The sequence below is a fragment of the Brassica oleracea genome, chromosome C5, assembly GCF_000695525.1.
Source record: "Brassica oleracea var. oleracea cultivar TO1000 chromosome C5, BOL, whole genome shotgun sequence".
Taxonomy (NCBI): Eukaryota; Viridiplantae; Streptophyta; class Magnoliopsida; order Brassicales; family Brassicaceae; genus Brassica; species Brassica oleracea.
Genome location: NC_027752.1, coordinates 3013161 through 3029782, shown reverse-complemented (window position 1 = coordinate 3029782; position 16622 = coordinate 3013161). Strand labels below are relative to the sequence as shown.

The 16622-nt window shown below is 41.5% G+C and overlaps 2 protein-coding genes across 2 annotated transcripts; both read left to right on the top strand.

The window, feature by feature from the left end:
- Window positions 1-996: 996 nt before the first annotated feature.
- Window positions 997-9834, top strand: LOC106294547 (helicase protein MOM1). Its single transcript, XM_013730130.1, has 15 exons — window positions 997-1227; window positions 1421-2669; window positions 2808-2886; window positions 2991-3239; window positions 3634-3807; window positions 4086-4965; window positions 5047-5279; window positions 5730-5834; window positions 6116-7489; window positions 7594-7749; window positions 7891-8046; window positions 8132-8453; window positions 8536-8735; window positions 8822-9035; window positions 9103-9834. Exons 2-15 carry the CDS (start codon window positions 1438-1440, stop codon window positions 9684-9686), a joined length of 5958 nt encoding a protein of 1985 aa, XP_013585584.1. The 5' UTR covers window positions 997-1227; window positions 1421-1437; the 3' UTR covers window positions 9687-9834.
- A 1143-nt stretch (window positions 9835-10977) lies between these two features.
- Window positions 10978-13255, top strand: LOC106294548. The gene is made up of 2 exons (XM_013730131.1): window positions 10978-11204; window positions 11286-13255. The coding sequence occupies exons 1-2, from the start codon at window positions 11067-11069 to the stop codon at window positions 13083-13085; spliced, it is 1938 nt and encodes a 645-aa protein (XP_013585585.1). The 5' UTR covers window positions 10978-11066; the 3' UTR covers window positions 13086-13255.
- The last annotated feature ends 3367 nt before the right edge of the window (window positions 13256-16622 follow it).

The following is a 16622-nucleotide window of genomic DNA, read 5'->3' as shown; positions in this document are numbered from 1 at the left end:
TAAATACCTTATGATTGTTTCTACATCATAAAGAAGTGCAAAACAGAAGGGTACGTGAATGATTAACAATTTAAGCTATTCCATGTCACATAGCATAGACCGATCAAATAGTTCTACATATACTATGTTTGTCTCGATTCCAAACAAAATTACCATAGACTTCGATGTAAACAGATGAGTAAGACAAATCGGTAAAAGTTCAACCCTAAATCGATTCGGTGACCTCTGTCTACTAGATCCGACATGCAACCTAAAGTAGGGTTTATATTTAACAATTTAGATTCGACTACATCCCAAATAGGGAAAAAGAGCATCACAAGAATAGAATCTAAAGCACACACCCTAGAACTTACAGTATTGCAACAGATCTGAGACAAAACGCCGATGTGAATGGGAAAAGGGTCAGTGTGCTCCTTCTCGCTGATTGGACTGTCACGACTATTAGGGACATAAGTCCCACATCGGGTATTGGAAGAGATCATTAGTAATATATAAGACAGATGGGTCATTCCTCTTATGACTAATTGGTTTTAGGTTGGAAACCCATATAGCTTAACAACGACGTCTTCTCGCAATTGATTCCCGAAGTGGAGACGATGTCCTTTTGCAACACATTTAGAGAAAAAAAATAAACTCAGAGAACACAGAGGGTGGCGATGGTGAGGAAGAAACGTGGTTCGAAGAGGTGGAGAAAACTGTGGATCAATTTCTCAAAATTTACCAAATAAAGGTAAAAAAAAAGTGTGAATATAATTATGCCACGAGTAACTTGAAACAGTTAATAACTAGGATTTTTTATTTTTATTTTCTTCGAGTTTCACCGGTCATCACTGAGGGCAAAATAACATTATTACATAAAGTGGAATGGATGTATCGAAAATCTAGGGTATTTGGTTACGTAGTGAATTATGTCTTTTTTCGTTGTCATTCAGACCAATTTCCCATATTTAATCACTAATTACATAGGAACCTCCGAATAAAACGACATATAAATGTTCTCACGAATCACACAAAGCGTTAAGCGAGAGACGAAGGAAGACTGTCCTTTGCCGCTTTAATCGCACAACCCCAAACACGCGTGAAGGTTGCATAAGCTCGAAGAGACGATTCATCGACGATTCCGCACCGGAGATCTCAGATTCGCGTTTCTTCGCTCGCAATTGGCGACCTCAAAGAGTCCGTCAAGCGATAGACTCTCTCTCTCTCTCTCTCTCGTTCGTGCAGCAGGTACGCTTCGTTTCCTCTTTTTTTTTCTTCTAGGGTTTCGTTTTTTTGGTCTCGAGCGAACGATTTAGGGATTTCTAGAGACTCAGCATCTACTTTGTGGAGAGATTCTAAGGCGTCTGTTAGATTGTAACAAATTGATCTTAGTGTCAGGCGTTTATCTGATTATATAGTCTTTGCCTCTGTTTCTGTGAAGTGTGATTTCAGAGGAAGATGAAGAAAGATGAGAAGAAGAAGGTTTCAACGGGAAGGACCATTTGCACCAGATCTTCAGCGGTAGCTTCTGCGTCAACAGTGCTAGAAACCACTCCTTTGAGGAGGTCAACCCGGGGAACACCGTCTACGAAGCCTATAACTCCAGCTTCTAGTACCAGAAGGTCTGGGAGACTCGCTTCCTCACCTGCTTCAGTTACTAAAATTTCTGGTGGAACTGAGAAGAAACCCACAGCAAGTCCCTTGCGAAGGTCCGGTAAGGGAAAGACTGTAGCTTCGGAGAATCCAAAAGGGTTATTGGATAAGCCTGACAGGAATGCAAACACTTCTTCATTGGGTGTTGAGGAGAGTAATGGCAAGAGGATAGACATCATAGAAGAAGAGTCGACAGATGAGATCAAGAAAGGGAAGCCTGAAATGACAGCTCGAAGTCTCAGGGCCTTGTATAGAGGGCATCTCAATACGGGATCTAATGCTTCTTCGAATGATGAGGAACTAGTAGTGGTTGGTTGCTCTCGCCGAGTACCCGCGGAAAATGATGATGCTAGAGACGATAACAGTCCACCACATGCGAATTCAGGATCTAAAGGGCTGCCGGTTGGAGATTTTAGTCTAGAGAAGGGACCTGATTTTCCTATGGAAGTAGCTAGGGATACAGAAAAGACGGTGGTTGATTCATCTCCCATGGTTGAAACTGGGGATGACAGTGTTATAGGTTCATCATCTGTGGATCCTGAACCACAAAAGCTTTGTGACAGTGAAACTAGCTTGGAAACCGACATAGACTTGGCTCTGAAAAGAAAAAGAGACACTGCGGAAAATGATGATGCTAGAGACGGCAACAGTCCACCACATGCGAATTCAGGATCAAAAGGGTTGCCGGTTGGAGAAACTGGTTTAGAGAAAGGCTCTGATTTTCCTGTGGAAGTAACTAAGGATATAGAGAAGACAGTGGTTGATTCATCCCCCATGGTTGAAACTGAGGATGGCAGTGTTATAGGTTCACCATCCGAGAATCCAGAACCACAAAAGCTTCGTGACAGTGAAACTAGCTTGGAAACCGATATAGACTTGGCTCTGAAAAGAAAAAGAGACACTGCAGAAATTGTGATGGATGCATGTACAAATGCAGATGACCGCATTATGAGTACTGATGGGGTTATTCCTTTTCCACCCGTGTGCACAAATATTAATCAACCCGAAAGGTGCGGCACATGTCAAAAACGGCAAAAGTAAGAATTTTCGACTGTTGTCTGTCGTTTTGAAACCATTTGCCAATTTCAACCGATGAGTTTGGTTTGATATTTAGGATATATATAACTTAAAATATATGTTATGGATTGTAATTTTAGTTTTGCAAAAATTTGAAGGGTCAATGATAATTTTGAAGATCTCAGTGTTTGCTCCTGCATTGCTCAGCCAGTTCAAGGATCTGATCAGGTGGCACAGGTTGGTTTCTGATTGCTTACTTTGGTCACACGTTAAAAGGTGGTCTGTCAAATTTGCTTATCCTTTACTTTTAAACTGCATATTTTTATTCTGCATTGCATTAGGATATGAAGGAATGTGGACCCGCTAAAAGCAAAGACTATGGGGAGAACAGGCAGAAGATGCAACAAGATAAATCATTTGATCCCAAATTGTTATCGATGTACACCGAGTATTGGGTTCCAGTGCAGCTATCAGATGTACAGGTGGAGCAATACTGTCGGACTCTCTTCTCCAATTCTTTATCTCTTTCTTCGATGTTGAAGAATGATCTTGTTGGAGCTCTCGAAGAAACTCTCACTTCTGTAAGGAAAGTAAGTTTATTTGATAACAAATTTTATTCTTCAATGTGCTTGTGCGTCAAGGCCCCACTTAACAATGGCAATAAGTGAAAAGAATAGAAATGTATAAATAGATAAGGTGTTCACTGCATTGCTGCTAGAAAGTATCATGTGTCAGCTCCTAAGAGGTTGTCACATAGGTGTTATGCCTTACGGTTTTAATGTTTACTAGGGAAAAGGTTCTGGTCTATTTGCTTTATGATTTTCCGTAACACATTGAACTTGAAGTGCAAAAAAGAGAGGTTAGGGTCTGCTAAGATATCTGACTACTGTCTGTCAGCATCACGTTTTCCTAAAGTCTCATTCTTCATGTTAATGTGTGGAGATATTAAATACCTCCTTCGTGTGTTTGCAATTTTGTTGGCAGACCTGTGACCACCCATATGTTATGGATGTATCTTTGAAACAACTGCTCACCAAGAATCTAAAGTTGCATGAAATCCTAGATGTAGAAGTCAAAGCAAGCGGGAAACTTCCCCTGCTTGGTGCAATGCTTACTCAGATAAAAGCAAAGGGTTTAAAAGCAGTTGTCTTCTACCAGGTGCGTTTCCATCACTTATGAATGAGGACAGTTCTCTGTTTGTCATAAATACTCACTTACTACAGTGTTTTAATATATATATATATAATATATACACATATATACATAGTATTCTGGCCTTTTTGCTTTGGACAATGGAAGTATGTTTTTGATCATGTGATCATGAGCTGTATATTAGCTATGAGATATGCTAAACTGGGATGTTTCTTCTCCTCTCCTTTTCGTTGTCGATATATGTGCCTCATGAACGTTTGAATAGCTGTTTTTTTTCTCAACAGGCAACACATAGCCCTGAGGGGCTTCTGCTTGGTAATATTCTCGAAGATTTTCTGATGCAAAGATTTGGTCAAAATTCCTATGAGCATGGGGTCTGCCTCTCGAAGAAGAACGCTATAAACAATTTCAACAAGGAGAGTGAGTGTTTTATTCTGCTGCTGGAAATACGTGCCTGTAGTCAAAGCATTAAACTCTTACGCGCTGAGTCTTTTATACTTTTTGGAAGCAGCCTGAATCCATCGCATGACTTTAAGCTCTTAGAGAAGATAAAGGTTGAGTCGTGTTCTGAAAGAACTAAGATTTTCCGGTTGTACTCAGTGTTTACAGTTGAAGAAAAAGCCCTGATTCTTGCTAGGCAAAATAAGCCTCTAGAGAACCTAAACCGTCCTCTCACACATGCACTGCTCATGTGGGGGGCATCATATTTATTTGATAAGCTGGAACACTTCCATGGGAGTGGAACCCCAGGTTCAGGAGTTCCATTTGAACAGTCTATTAAGGATGCCGTGATTCAGGAATTCTCGTCCATACTTTCTTCCGATGTTGGAGAAGAAAATGAAGGCAAGCTGTGTCTACTTTTGGAAGCCAAGCATGCTCAGGGAAGTTACAGCATTGATGCTACTCTATTTGGTGAAGAACATGTCAAGTTATCAGATGAAAGTCCAAATATGTTTTGGTCAAAGCTGTTGAGTGGAAAGAACCCTATGTGGAAATACTGTTCAGATACTCCTCAAAGGAGTCGAAAAAGAGTGCGGCATCTTCAGGGCTATGAGGAGACTACCAAAGTTGGCAATGGCGGAAACTTAAAGAAGAAAAAGAAGGCTTCAGATGATGTCACAGTAGATAACGCTGAGAGAAAAGCCTCTGGAAAGGATCACATGGGTAAAACAGTTCACTTCCTGCTCCTTTACCTCTAGTGTTCATTGAATGTTCCATTTACTTTGCTTACTATCTTTCCTTCAGGGCATTTGGAGTCACCAAACGTTGCAACACTCAAGTCATCACGTGGATCTGCTTCTGGTACTAATGACTCATTGACTGGAAATGGTGCTACTGGCTTGTATTCTTTGGGCTGTCATATCTCTGGAGTCCCAGAGGATATGTTAGCTGGCATTGATTGGCGACAAATTCCGCATGAGTCACAGAGGAGTCTCTATGCTGTTTTAAAGCCGAAGATGGCAAAACTTTGTCCTTCAGTAAGTTGCTTTCTCCACCTGCGCGACTTAGTTTAGCTTTTGATATGCAGATTATATCTGGAATTGTTACCTCATTTCATGTTACAACCACATGGAAATTTTTAATGTTGAGCTAAGCGATATTGCTTCCGTCAAAGCCAATTTTAATTTTTTTTATATCTGGCTTCGTTTATAATGTTGTGGCATAGTACAGCCTTGGGTATTTATGCCAAAAGTTTATGTGTTTGCTGTTAGTACTAAGTATAGAAACTGATATTGACTGATGCTATTAGTTTTGTGTATGTAGTACCTGCATTTAGGGTCTCATATCTTCATCTATTGGCTAATAAGTGTTTTCACTGCCGTGCCCATACTGAATACTTCTGTGATTGTTTCTGTTGCGCGTCTTCAGAATTGTACAAAAAGTATATCTGCCATGTTTAATTGGCTGATTTATCATTTTGTTTTCAGGAAGATTCGGCAAGCATAGCTGAAAAGTTTCTTGAATATATTATTGAACACCACCGTGTATGCACAGAGCCAGCCACCATATTGCAGGCGTTCCAGATAGCCTTGGTATGACAGCATTCACTTCGATAGTTTATGCATTGTTTCCTTTATCCTCTACCTCTTCTTGAATAAGATCATTATGTGGCATCCCTGCCTCTGTGGGAATGCATTACAAGTTCCGATCATAGTATATAAATTTACATTAATTGCTCTAGTTATGCTAGCTAGTAGCTAATATCTAATATCTAATATAATTAATGCTTTATACGCCACAATGTAAAGCCTCAGATTACTGCATAATTTGTGATTAGTTCAAATACTGATAAGTTTTTCTGATGCACTTTCAGAGTTGGATTGCAGCCTCGCTCGTAAAGCAAACGTGTAACCGCGAAGAATCTTTGGTCCGCGCAAAATCGGAATTAGGTTTCAGTTGCTCTGAAGAAGAGGTAGATTATATATATTCTCTTTTGTGCTGCATGAAGAGTATATTCCTGGGGCGCACACGAAGTTTGCAGGTGGATTACTTGGGTACTAATTCTAAGCAAGCAAAGGTGAATGAAAGTCTCTCAGGGGATACAGTGCGTCAGGAACAGAGTAACACAAAATCGATGCGTAGCTCAGTAACAAAAGATGTCGAAAAGACTATTAGCGACATCAAAAATAAATGCAGTAAGAAACTGCAGGAGCTTGTACAAATCCACGAGGAAAAAAAGGTGGATCTGATGAATAGGAGTGCTGACAAGAAGCAGGAACTTCAAAATGGGAAAAAGCTGGAAGTATTATATATTCGTGTCACTTGTTCAGGGTTAAGTTCGCAGAGCTTACTGGATAATCTTCAACGGGTGGAAGATGATTTTGAAAGAAAGAATGATGATCTCAAAATCGAGATGAATGACTGCCTCAAAAAACTAGAGGGAATGCACGAGGCTGAAAAGAAGAAGTTGGCTGAGGATGAAGCCTATTGGATTAGTCGGATAGAGAACTGGGCACAGGCACAAGCTGAATTAATAGATTGCGCTCCCATTCAAAGTGGAAGCAACAAGCGTCTTAGTGGATTACGCTCATCGAACACATCCAAAAATACTCCTGATGTACAAACTTGCAATGATGCCAGCGGTGAAGCTACTTATGCTGATACAAGTTGCATGGTTGCCAAGGAAAACCAATTGCCAGAAACAGAAAACACATTAAGAACCATGTCAGGTGGCAGCACTCAACAAGTTCATGAAATTGTGGCTTCAAGAAATGACAAGGCGTTGGATATCTCGCCCGTGTCTCATGAACAGCCTACGGACAATGTGGCTACAAAGAGCCAGCCCAATGAGCCCGCTTCTCTTAGTGCGCCTGATATTTTGATTCGAGCTGGCTGTCAAGAGGAATATGGGGCCTTGAACGTGCAGTCGTCAGAATATCCGAATTGCGTCAGAGTTACATCAGCGGCACCAGATGAAGATGTTCCCTCAAGGGTGGCAGATATATCCCAGTCTGTTGCAAATCTTGCAAAGTCTGCCTCTCTAGAGTCTTGGTTGAATAGAGAGGAGGCTCTGGTTTCAATAGAAAATGATAAAACTATTCATTCGGGCGCAGATACTGATAACATTTTTGACCACCAGTATGAGGAAGCTTGTTCTCTTTACAAGGAGATTCCTGACGAGTTGGTGTCGCCTATACCTCACCCTGCGCCTGTGCTAAAGACTAGGGATTCTGCTGAATCTGATCAGGTTTGTTCATTTAATCTTTATAGTGCCCATTCTTCTTTTCCTGCAATAACAGTGGGTGCCGATCAGATACCTTTTTTGCTTGTTAAATTGATTTTTCTGGACAGGGTGATGACGAGATATGTCCTCTGCCTTCTTCACCGGCTGGACAGCAACCTGACCCAGCAGAAAAAAATCAGGGCAAGAATGTTGAAGCATCAATCGAGTCTCAGCCAGCTGTTTCAGAATCAGTAGAGACTGGTGGTTTTGCTGCATTCGAGCAGGTCCATATTGTAGACTTTATCTTTTGCGGTTTCAATGTTATCGATCTTTGTAATGTTCAATCTAAATTTCCTATAAAAAGAGCAGGGAAGTGTGGTTATTGATTAGGTCTCATTTTTGTCTTAAATTGCCTCTCTGGACAGGGTGATCAAGTTGCATGTCCGTTGCCATCTTCACCGACGGGAAACCAGCCTGATTCAGGCGCCAACGTTGAGAGCCAAAATATCAGCACTTCAGAAGAGCCATACAATGCTGGTCCAGGTGTAGTAGAGACTGGTGTCACCGCAGTATCAGACCAGGTACCTATTATCGCAACTTAAGATGTTCTCTTTTACTGTCAGAAACTATTACAACTTTGACATTCTCGTTCTTGATTTGCTGCAGGAAATAATGGGTGCTCAGGATCCATGCTCTCTGCCAACTCCATTGATTGGAACTCAGGCTGACCTAGCAACAAACACTGAGGGCCAAAATATTACAACAGTGGCTCAGCTTCATACAGCTGGATCAGATGCAGTAGAAACTGGTCGGGATGCATCTCCATTACCAGTTTCTTCGCCTGGAAATCAATCTGAGGCAGCAGTTAGCACTGAGGGCTTAAATAACAACAACACAACAATGGCTGCGCCTCGCACAACTGGATCAGAAGCATGTGAAATGGAAGTAGCAGAACCTGATGCTCAAGTAGAACAACCAACCTTTGCAAGTCAGTAACTGCTCCTTTGCATTTAAGTATAACGTATGTGTTTGCCAGAGAAACTGACAATCTGGTAATACCTTTTGCGCAGACGTTGTCGATGAAGGTGTTGTGGAGCCTCCAGCAGGTGTAACAGCTCCTGCTTCTTCACAGCTTAACAATGCTACGGGACAGAATGCCACTCCACCTGTTCCTCAAGTACCTTTCCCTGTGTTCAGTGACCCATTTCAGCATGAACTGGAGAAGCTGCGGAGAGAATCAGAGAACACAAAGAAGACTTATGAAGAAAAGGTTATTTGTTCTCAGAGTATCTGTTACCTCCAGTTTTGGTTCGTTTTATCTCAATCTTCACTGACTCTTAAATTATCTGTGAGCAGAGATCAGTTTTAAAAGCTGAATTCGACAGGAAGATGGCTGAACTGCAAGCTGAGTATCAAAGAAAGTTTCATGAGGTAGAAGCTGAGCATACAGCCAAAGCGACAAAGCTACAGACAAGCAAGAACTTTGTTATAATGAACAAGTTGTTGACGAATGCGTTCTTGTCTAAATGTACGAGCAGAATGGAATCTCATCCCTCCGCAGCTCCAAGGGGTAAGTGTTCGCATATTGGTTTTTAGATATAAAGCTATGAAGGCATAGTAACACTTTCTTTCTCCAGGTAGAATTCAGCAGCTAGCACAGAGAGCAGTACAAATGAGCGCACTGAGGAATTATTATACAGCTTCGGCTCCTGCTCCTCTGCAGCCTCATACGTCTTCAGTTTCTCGCTCACCATACCTTCCTCCGAGTTCCACGCACTGCCCAATGCCTCAGCCAAGACAGCCTCTCATCTCCAACCCAGCTCCATCTTTTTCAGCTTCTCCTGCTAGTGCACCTAACCTAGCTGTCAATGGAAGACTAGTTTCTCCTGCACTGCCTTTAAACCCATATAGTTCATCATCCTCACCAGTTCCCATCCCTACGACAACTACTCCAACCTCGTCAGCTGTTCCTCAAGCTTTAACATATTCCTCTTCAGTTCCCATCCCCATGACAACTACTCCAACCTCAGCAGCTGTTCCTCAAGCTTTAACATATTCCTCTTCAGTTCCCATCCCCACGACAACTACTCCAACCTCATCAGCTGTTCCTCAAGCTTTAACATATTCAACTGCGTTAGCTCAGCAGCAAGAACAGCAACAGAACTTGGGAAGTGGATCGCAGAGGAGCAGTGATGTGGTCTGTCTCTCTGATGATGAGTGATGTAATCTTGTGATGTTTAGCGTATAATAATGATTGATTTAGAGTTGTATAACCTAATATTGTATGTATAATTAGTAGGATTTCCTATAACTTGAAACTTATGGAATCAAATTCAGTGAGGGACACGGTTCCCCACGGTTTTCTTGAATTGCGACGTTCGAGATTCAGGGATGATGATTACAACACAAGTGATGGGTGATTTAAACTACCACAAGTGTACTGCGAGTTTTATTACATAAAAAGAAATGGCTGGGGTGGGAAACAAATGATTGGTTAGTGATTTTGATTTAAAGAATTCAATGAGTTGGTGACTCATTCTTAAAATATGGGGATACATACGGACGGTGGGCTTTATAAAACGTCATCAATGGCTCGTTGGTGACTCATTCTCAGTAACTGAGGCTCGATAGCTCGAAGCCGTCCCCTGCGCCATATTAAATATATGCATCAAAAATAAAAATATTGAAAATATCTTTTTGGATATGAACTCAAATGGATTAACATGTTTAAAAATTAAATTTAGTAATCCAAGTTTATTTTTTAACGTTGGCAATACAAAACTTAATTTTGCAATCAACTCACACTAAATAGTAAATAATATATTATGTCCATAGTAAAGGAATAAACTTATTAATTTCATATTTAAAATATTAAATAAACACTTTTCACTAAAATGGTTTAACTGCATAACAATAAAATTAAACTTAACAATCAATATTTATTTTTAAAACTGACTATTAAAATTAAAATTTGTTGTAACTTCACATTTGGAGATATATTTCATGTCTATGACATTTGATTAGTAAATTTGTTGACTGCAGATATTTGAATTTGAAATAGTAAATAAACTATTTTCCCTGTTCAAGTGGTTTGACTGAATTGACCTTATAATTAAATTTAAAAATCCATATTTATTTTTAACATTGACAATACTACAATATAGTTTTAAAAGGTAATTCACACTAAGAAATTTTTTTTTTGCCTGTGATAGTTGAATACTAAACTTATTAGTTGTAAATACTTGAAATATTAGATAGATTTTTTCCCATTTAATTAATTTGACTGGTAGGCAATCCTTAAACTAAAGTTAATAAATTCACACTCAGAAATTTATTTTATTTCTATCATAGTTGAAGAATAAACAATTGGAAAAAAGGTCTATCATAGTTGAAGAATAAACAATTGGAAAAAAGGTAAGTACTTAAAAAAAAAGGTTGGCAACTTTTTTAAATGGAAAATTGACTTATTTATTCTCCAAACCGCCTCTTATACGTCTACTTATTCTCCAAGTCTTCTTCTCATCAAACTCTATCCGTCTTCTCTCCTTCCAAAACTCCCTTTTGATTTTGTGTTCCCGAGTTTCTCTACCGTGAAAAAAAAATGGAGAACCCGAACGAAACTCTCAATCTTCCCAAAATCCAAGACCCTTCTTCCACCGATGATGCCTCACGATCATCCGTTGACTCGACCCGACCCGATCCGTCAGCTCCTCCCCCTCTGCCTTCCTCTTCCTCCAAGGTTCGCTCTCTCTCACCATCTGTCTAATTTCTTTTAGGGTTTTTGGTTTAAAATTAGTTTTTTTTTTTCGAAATTTTGCAGAATGAATGCGCGATTTGCTTGGATGAGATTGTGAAGGGAGATGGAAAGGCGTTATTCACTGCAGAGTGTTGTCACACTTTTCATTTCGATTGTATCACCACCAACGTGAAACACGGAAACAAGATCTGCCCTCTCTGCAGAACTCAGTGGAAACAAGTCCCTTCGTTTCTTGATAACAGTCGTCCCCCTTCCCGTTTCCACATCCCTCTCCCTGTCCCGCCCCTATCCTCCCCTCCTCAAATAAGTTTTGAAGACGACGAGCTTTTACCCCAGGCCCAGGCCCAGGCCCAGGCCCAGGCCCATGGTGATCAGCGTGGGCCTCCTCCTCTCGAGGTTAAACTTGTCCCACAAGTCTCTGCTGTGGCGAAACAGGCTACTACTCTTGGTGATTTTGCTGTTCTTGTTCATCTCAAGGCGGGCGTTGTGAGCGATGAGGTGCCTTCTCGTGCTCCTCTGGATCTCGTCGCGGTTCTCGACGTGAGTAGTAGCATGGATGGGGCCAAGATGGAGCTTTTGAAAAACGCCGTGGGGTTTGTGATTCAGAATCTTGGCGAGACGGACAGGCTCTCTGTGGTTGTATTCTCCTCCGATGCTCGTAGGCTGTTCCCTCTTAAGGTGATGTCTGTGGCGGGGAAACGAGAGGCCATCCAGGCTGTTAACTCCTTGGTTGCTGACGGCTGCACTAACATCGCAGAGGGGCTCAAGGTTGGCGCTAGGGTGATTGAGGACCGGCGCTGTAGAAGCCCTGTTCCAGTGATGATGCTTTTGTCCGATGGGCAGGACAACTACACTTTCTCTCAGTTTGGGTTCGGTGTCCGCCGTCAGAGAACGAATTACGAGTCTTTGCTCCCGAGTTCCACTAGCCAGGTTCCGATACATGCCTTCGGGTTCGGTTCTGACCACGACGCTGAGCTGATGCACGCGATTTCGCGAGTCTCTAGTGGCACGTTCTCGTTTATCGAGACGGAGACTGTGATACGTGACGCGTTCGCGCAGTGCATTGGAGGGCTTCTCAGCGTTGTGGTTCTCGAGCAAGTTGTTGAGATCGAATGCGTTCACCAGGAGGGAGTGAAGATATCTTCTATAAAAGCAGGAAGCTACAGAAACAGCATCTCGTCTGATGGAAGAAGCGGTACGATCAGTGTCGGAGACATGTACGCAGAGGAAGAAAGGGACTTCCTCGTGGTTCTTGAGATTCCGAGCTGCGAATCTGAATCCATGTCGCTGCTCAAGGTGCGATGCGTCTACAAAGATCCCGTTACGAGAGAGACAGTCCGTGTGGAGTCAGGGGAACTGATCATTCAAAGGCCAGACGAGCTAACGGGAGAAGAAGTGGTGTCCATAGAGGTTGATAGGCAACGAAACAGGTTCCTTGTTTCACAAGCCATCTCGGAGGCTAAGGTTTTAGCCGATGGAGGCGACGTGAGGGCGGCGGCTGAACTTCTCAGGAAGAGTGAGAGAGACTTGGCAGAGACACTGTCTGCTCGGGCGGGCGATGGGCTTTGCGAGTCTTTAACCTTTGAGCTGAGAGCGTTGCAAGAGAAGATGAGGAGCATGAGTATGTACCAAACGTCAGGTCGAGCGTACGCATTGTCAAGCATGAGCTCTCATTCGGCTCAGAGAGCAACGGCTCGTTACTCGCCAACGTCCCCAGGATACTCGCCAGGACCAGCAGGATACAGCATGCCGTTGCCACAGGCTTATCAGACGTCAGCAATGGCTCGTATGGTGACTCGGTCTCAGCAACTTGGGATCCAAAGCCCAACGCCGGCTTCTCCTGCTCCTGGAGACCAAACCTGAATTTGACAGAAAAAGACTTGATATAATAATGGAAGGGTTGCTTGCTTTGTTTTGTTTTGATTTGGTGTTTTGATTACTTTTCTTAAGGTGATTTGATTGGTTCAGTCACCATGCCTTTGTTTTGTGTTTTTCTTAAGCGGCAAAATAATAATAGTATTGTCTTTGGTTAATCGGTTTAAGATTTGTTGCTTTTAACTACTAAACCAAGAAAGAAATGAAAATTTACTTTTTTAAAAAAAAATCAAGAAAGGAAGCCACGTGTACATAGTTTAGGTAAAGCTTTTACTTGAAAGAAAAAGAAGAACTGTAAACAATGCAAAATAATAATAGCACTCCATCTGTATCACTTTATCACTTTAACTGATTTTTAAAATTTTTACACTTGAACTAATAATATACAAATTTCTATACAATTTATCTTGGTTACATAAAAATATCATTAAATAAAATTAATTCAACTAACAAAAAAAAATTAGTACAAAATTTAAATGATATTAAATTCTATCTAGAATAATGAGAACATTGTTGTAAAAAAATGAGGAAACTGTGTATGTATTATTAATGATCAATAGAGGTTCCTTTATATAGGAATTACAAAATATAGATAAAAGGAAATTATCCAAAAGCTAATCCAACAGGAAATAGAAAAACTACTAAAACAGAGAAAAGAAAAAACAAGTAATCCTTGGCCGACTAGGAACTTGGCCGCCTCTCTCTCCCACGGTTGGACCTTGTCTTGGTCATGGTTATGGGTCATCCACTTAATGATTTATAACACTCCCCCTTAGATGCTATAACCATATGGGTTTGTATCATGCACGACGTTGCCTCATTAAAACCTCTATAGGAAAACCAAAAACCCAAGGTGGGAAAAAATGGAAACCGTAGACAGGAAAAAGAGTACAACACATGACACTTCCCCTGATGAAGGCATCACTGAAGATCCTTCAGCTGGCGCATTCCTATCTGATGAACTAGCTTCTTGAACGTTGAGGTTGGCAGAGACTTGGTGAAAAGATCGGTTGAATTGTCACTGGACCGAACTTGAACTACTTGAACTTCTTTAGCCTTCTGCAGGTCGTGGGTGAAGAAGAATTTGGGCAAGATATGTTTTGTTCTATCTCCCTTAATGTATCCATCTTTGAGCTGAGGTATACAAGCTGCATTGTCCTCATAGATGATCGTTGGCTCTTCTTTTTCCTTTCCCACGGCCAGGCCACTCTCTTTTATGATATGGCCGGTCATGTTCCTCAACCACACAAGCTCTCGGCTTGCTTCAAACATGGCTATGATCTCGGCATGATTAGAGGATGTGTCCACTAAGGATTGTTTTGTGGACCGCCAACATACTGCAGCCCCACTGTGTATAAACACATATCCTGTCTGAGATCTAGCATTGTGTGGGTCAGATAAGTACCCATCATCTGCATATCCGACCAAGCTATCTCCTTGTCGGCTCATATAGAATAATATGAGGTATGTTGTTCCTTGCAGATATCTGAACAAATGTTTTATTTCGTTCCAGTGCCTAATTGTCGGACATGAACTGAATCTAGACAGTAAACTCACAGCAAAACTGATGTCCGGTCTTGTATGACTAGCCAAGTACATTAAGGCTCCAATGGCACTTAGGTAAGGCACTTCCGGTCCGAGTGTCTCCTCGTCCGGCTTCTTTGGTCCGAATGGGTCCTTCTCAAGGTCTAAGGACCTTACGACCATAGGCTCGACAAGGAATGAGTCTTGTCCATATTAAACTGCTTGAGTATCTTTTCTGTATATGTCTTTTGATGCACAAGGATTCCATTTTCTACATACTCAAATTGCAGTCCCAAACAGAACTTAGTTTTTCCTAAGTCTTTCATTTCGAATTCTTTCTTTAGACATTCGACTGTTTGAGAAATCTCTCCAGGGATTCCAATTATATTCAGGTCGTCCATATAAACCGACATGATCACGAAGCCCTTGTTGTCGAATCTCTTTATAAAAATACATGGACTTATTGGATCGTTCTTATAACCCTCTTTCATTAGGTACTCTGATAATCTATTGTACCACATTCGACCTGATTGTTTCAAACCATATAAGGCTTTATTCAGCTTAATACAATGTTGTTCTCGAGAACCTTTCTTATCTTTGAGCTCAATACCCTTTTCAACTCTCATATGAATTTCATTATCCAATGGGCCATACAGATACGCAGTTACTACATTCATTAGGCGCAGATCAAGTTTCTCGTTCACGGCCAGACTGATCAAATATCGTAATGTAGTTGCGTCCACCACAGGGGAGTAAGTCTCCTCATAATCTATTCCTGGTCTCTGTGAGAATCCTTGTGCTACAAGCCGTGCTTTGTATCTCACTACTTCTCCTTTCTCATTTCTCTTTCTCACAAAAAACCCATTTGTATCCCACTGGTTTGACATCCCTTGGTGTCACGGTTATAGGGCCAAAAACGCCTCTTTTCTTTAATGATTCTAACTCCACGTTTATAGCTTCTTTCCATTTGATCCAATCTGATCTTTGCATGCATTCATATATGGACGTGGGTTCCAGATCCTCATCTTTTTCCATGATGTCAAGTGCTACTTTATAAGCAAAAATATCATCGACGTCGATATCATTTCTGTTCCATTTCGTTCCAGACATCATATAATTTATAGAGATCTCCTGATTGTCCGGCCCTTGTGTCCCATGAAGTTCGGCGTCCCGAACCCCATTATTTGGAACAGTCGGATCATTTGGTGTGGCCGGCTCACTTGGCTCGACCGTTCTGGTCGGCTTGGCCGGTTCATCAATGTTTTGGACGGTTTCCTTGATGGTCTCGGATCCAGCACCTCTCTTGGACTTCCGAGGCTGTTTATCTTTGGAACCAATAGGTCTACCACGTTTGAGACGTTGTATATACTCTGTAGCCACTTGACCTTGTCCCTTCTAGACGTCTATTCTTATTGGTGCATTACAAGCCGGTATGTATGACTTTGTCACTCTATTTGGGTCAGCAAATGAATCTGGCAGTTGATTAGCTAGCTTTTGAAGATGTATAATCTTTTGGACTTCCATATCACATTCCTTAGTCCGAGGATCTTGCCAAGATATTGATGGTCGAGACCATTCGATTTCATTGCTCAGCTGGCCGTTATCTCCCCCTAAGGTCGGATATGTGGACTCATCAAACTGTGAGTCTGCGTATCTAGCCTTAAACAAATCACCGGTTGTTGGGTCAAGATACTTTATAATTGTTGGGGAGTCATATCCAACATATATTCTCATCCGTCTCTGTGGTCCCATTTTTGTTCTCTGTGGTGGAGCAATTGGAACGTAAACGGCACATCCAAATGTTTTGATGTGGGACACGTCTGGCTCATGACCCGTGATTAACTGGGATGGTGAATATCTATGCTTACTAGATGGTCTGATGTGAATCAGTTCTGCTGCATGTAATACTGTATGTCCTCATGCTAATACCGGGAGTCGAGACCGCATTAGTAAAGGCCGGGCTATCAGCTGGATACGTTTAATGAAAGATTCGGCCAAGCC